The following is a 4,786-nucleotide window of genomic DNA, read 5'->3' on the forward strand; positions in this document are numbered from 1 at the left end:
CGCCGCAGAGAGGCGAGGAGTAAGCGAACGGCTGTGTGGTGTTCAGCTGCCGGCTGAGTTAAACCACAGCACAAGGGTATATCTTCCTTGCTCCAATCCTACACCCTGGTCTCTGGGACCTTGATTCCTGACTTGCTACATTCAGTACTTCAGCCTTTTTCATGTCCTGTGTAACCAAGTCCCCCATCTCATTCAGCAATGGGCCCACATGTTCCCTTAAACCACAGCACAAGGGTATATCTTCCTTGCTCCAATCCTACACCCTGGTCTCTGGGACCTTGATTCCTGACTTGCTACATTCAGTACTTCAGCCTTTTTCATGTCCTGTGTAACCAAGTCCCACATCTCATTCAGCAATGGGCCCACATGTTCCCTAGTCTTCCTTTTGTCTCCTATGTACTTAAAGAAGCCCTTCTTATTGTCTTTGACATCCCTTGACACATATAGCTGAATTTATCAAATTTCACAGTAGTGTCATCAATGAAACTCCAATTTTGCCTCTTCAGCACATTTTAGAGGTTCCCCTAAAAGGAATTCCCATTGTAAAAATTTGAAACATAGTAAAATACTAAGTAACTAATTCTAGAAAAATAGGAATCAACTTATTTTCCAAATTATGATCATATAAAGGTAGGAAAATAATAAAAAAAACCAAACAAAAACAATACTTTGAAACTTTTTTTTTTCAATTGTCCAAATAAAATGTATGGAAAGGAACACAGTGTTTTGAACACTGGCCTGAAATTTCTACAATATTCAAAGACACATTGTTTCTACATATGTACAACTGCAGCTGGTTTTCTTACGAGTTGCATCTGTGTATTTGAGAGCAGAATTTGGCATATATTTAAAAGAAAAAATTGAATTTTATTAAAAGACAAAGTTTCTAGTATTTAATCTGCAGATCACATTTTGATCACCTGATTTAATTAATTACTCATATGACAGTGCATTGTTACTAGTGTTGGAAGTTCATATGAAACTTAATGGATCACAAGATACTAAGACCTAGGTTGAATATGCAGGGTGTATCTTGTTTGAAATTCCTGTGCTATGGTTTCATCATTATGCTTATTAAGTTCCGAGTTAACCAAAGACTGCAAACCAAAAGGTCAACATTTAAGAAATTCCCAGACAGACAATTATGACATCCTTCAATGATAGTAAAGTAGACATCATATCCATTTTTATATAATTTTAGAACTGCCTACTTGTAGAAGTATGCCTGCACAGCAACAGTCACAGGCTGGTATGCCAGTACAACTAAATTCTGGATTTGGCCTTCTATGGCTACATTGTATTTTTCGCTTGGAGCAGCAGTGAAGTTTTGAAGCAAATCTGACAGTTGCCAGTTGCTACTAAGTAGTTTTGGTGTGTACTAGGTCGCTTTAGCAGGATGCTAATGTGGAAGTCCTCTCCACGTACCTGCATACCAAGCAATCTCCAATGCTTAAGCGGACATAAAGCTCCAAAGAACCTTATACAGCTTTCAGCCAGGGATCAGAGTAAATCTAATCCAACGGAAAACATTCAAATCACATATAGATGTATGAGCCTAAGCACCAAATACATTGCTCTGATTATCTGTTCCTCTTGAGTCCAATTACTTGCTTATGCAAACATTGCCTATACCTCCTGATATTTTGCTGCAAACTTGCATGTTACTGATTTCCCGCATGAAATCCAGACCTGTAGCTGTATTAGTTCACCGCTTGGGACTAAACACTGCAGATGTCATCACTACACTGCAATTGGTCATGAATGTTTCAGACAGTTTCTCATGTACTGTTTTGATTTTCTTTTTCTTGGGAGGTCTGTGCTTGTGCTAAATTCTCACACTTCGACATTTATGACTTTTGTAGATGCAACAAAAAAAAGTTCAGCTGAATTACCTGCACTAAGGGAACTCTGCATGCTGTTAAACTTCATATAAAGGAAAACCACGGGTTCAAACATTTATGCTCTTCTTCAAAGGTTAAAGAAAATACCTATACAAAACTACGATGAACACTCTGAAATTGTCTAACATACCTTTAAAGTTTAAAATTATTAAGTGTAATGCAGATGCTACTATTATCTTCAAGTATTTTTTCATTGTTAACACAGCTAAGGCTACTTTACTGATGAATAAATAAAAATATCTACAACAGTGTCACCGTTTTATTGGTTGTTGTTTGGTTTTTCTCTGCTGTGAAGAATTGTACCTCTGAGGAAAGGCTGAGCACAAGCTTTGTGTACATTACTTATGTGTCATTTGGTGAGGGTTTTCTTGTTTGTGTTTGGTTTTGTTTGGGTTTTTTTAATGTTTTTGTCCTTTTTAATTAGTAACACCTTGTGACTTTCCTGAAACAGAGCCAAATAAACTAAGAGCTTTGGGAAAGCTATCCCTCTGGATATTACTATGAGGCTCCTCATATGAAATCATAGTTTAATTTGTCATTAACACAGCTGACATTCAATTTCCTTACCTCTCCTTCAGATACAATACCAGTTATGACCCAGCTTTATATAAATTCTCAATACTTTATGCTCTTTTACTTTCAGAATTACAGAACAGCTTACAGCCACACCTCCATCCAACTGAAAACACCTCATCCTGTTTCACAAAAAACACACCATATAACATTACAGGAACATACCCTGATTTTTTGTTCCCTAGACATACAGTTAAGCAAGAAAGTGTAATGTTATATGAAAGCAACATTAAGCTCTGGTTTAAGCTTGTTTTCAACTCCCCTCTTACTCCCTGCAAAACCTGCTTCCCAATGTTTGCTCTCAATTGAGTATTACCGTGTGCAAAATTCATAACTACTTGACTCTAAGGTGAGATTTACAGCCTTGCTGCTCAGTTTCTTCAACATTTGGAACATACCATACATACAAGGCCTACTCACACAAGTACCTCACATCTCCATACATCCCCCATCTGCATGAACGTGATTATGTACACTTGGTGTATCTTTTCTGAATATCTAAGTTTCCAAATGAAGTTGATGCACATACACAGAATGTCAAGAGAACTCGCAACAAACAAAAAAACCCAAAAAACAAACAAAACCAAAACCAGTTTGGTTAACACTGTTCATAGTATGCCACACTGCATCAAACATTTCACTTCGTATTCCCAGGCAAAGCAAATACCATTTAGACTCTGGGTGAGAACTTGAAGTATGAAAGGCTGAAGAATCTCAGCTAATCATTCTGTATGTATTCCATGTAACTATTTTTTCCTCAATAATACTACTGAGAAAACAGAAATCACAGTCTAATCGAGCTAAAGTTGTTCCTTAAAAATTATTATGTAATACATTTTTCTGCAGTAATGAAACTCCAAAACTTCAGAACTTTCATTTCACTCAGGATAGATAAGAAGTAAGAAAAATATTTTAAGGAGAAAGGCAATTTAATTTAAAATAAAAGCGAAGACATTATTTTAACTAACTCTCAATTTATCTTTCAAATACTTTCCCTACAGATTTCTATTTCAGAATCAAGTTTGGAAAGTTATATATCAGAGAGAGAAAATAAACACCTCTACTATTTGAGAAAGATTGCTCAAACTGATCGGTTTTAAATCAGAAAACAAGAATTATGATCCCAGAGATTTAGAATGCAAGAGGAAAGAGATGGCTTAGGAAAAATATATGCACTCTTTACAAAGAAGTATCTTTAATGTTTAGACACTTAAGAGGTAAATCAGCCATGAATGTATGAAAAATAAACTGATCTATGTTTAAATAACAGTTTCCAAACTTTGAGTAGTGAAGTTAAGTTTGCAGATTTATGCATGGAGCGGAAAAGCATTACACTTTCCTGTTACTGCACACTACCGTGTAGTAAATCAGAGCAATCTGCATTACAAACATTACAGGTAGTGGGGGAAATGCTGCTTTCCAGCAATCTCTTTTTTCAACAGTATAAACACCTTTGAAAACAGAGGTTGCTGATTTTTATAATGTTTATATTAAATCTTAATCTAAGTATTTATCACATTAAAAAAAAAAAATCCATATATAGCCCAAACAGAATATTCCTAACTTTTCAGTTAATTTGTTCCCTCCCCTTCTTACCTTCTCTGGAGGTGCAGGAGGGTGAAATCTGTTTGCACAAACCAGAAATGCATCAGGCTGTGGCTTGCCACACTTCACCTTGGGGTCATCTCCCAATACAATATGATGAAAAAGACCAAAGAAGTCTTTGTGTCTGGCTGTTTTCATCTGAAATGTCACTTCAGCTGAGCTGGTGGCAACAGCTATGGGTATGTTGTGTTTGTGTAAATGACGGATCAGCTTATCAACCCCTGCAAGACAAATACATACATTTTATTTTTTATATATGCATATATGTAGGTATATGTATTAATATTTATACCTACTTACAATATATTTAGCAGTATTTCAACAATGTTGTTCTACTGACTATAACAACCTATTTCAATCAGTTAGTGTAGAAGAAAATTCTTGCTCTATCTGAAACGTTCCTTCTCCACACAAAAATCATGGAACACTCTTCAAGGTAGATACTTGTTCTGTCATCAAATGATGCTTGTCTCAAAACATGCCAAAAATGGGTTCACCATCATAGAATCACAGAATCATAGAATCGTTGAGGTTGGAAAAGACCTCTAAGGTCATCAAGTCCAACCATCCACCCAACAACACCATGCCCACTAAACCATGTCCCTAAGCGCCTCATTTACACGTCTTTTAAATACCTCCAGGGATGGGGACTCAACCACTTCCCTGGGCAGCCTCTTCCAATGTTTCACCACTCTTTCAGTAAAGAC

General features: G+C 36.4%; 1 protein-coding gene across 1 annotated transcript in view; it reads right to left on the minus strand.

Annotated features, from left to right (window-relative positions):
• PUDP (pseudouridine 5'-phosphatase) overlaps positions 1-4,786 on the minus strand; it is a 59,875-nt gene that overhangs the window by 40,968 nt on the left and 14,121 nt on the right. The window contains exon 3 of the mRNA XM_009287844.2: positions 4,071-4,300. Within this exon, the coding sequence (XP_009286119.1) occupies positions 4,071-4,300 (230 nt within the window). The remainder of the gene's footprint in view (positions 1-4,070; positions 4,301-4,786) is intronic.

Source organism: Aptenodytes forsteri, unplaced genomic scaffold (assembly GCF_000699145.1).
Source record: "Aptenodytes forsteri isolate BGI_AS27 unplaced genomic scaffold, ASM69914v1 Scaffold200, whole genome shotgun sequence".
In the NCBI taxonomy this organism is placed as follows: domain Eukaryota; kingdom Metazoa; phylum Chordata; class Aves; order Sphenisciformes; family Spheniscidae; genus Aptenodytes; species Aptenodytes forsteri.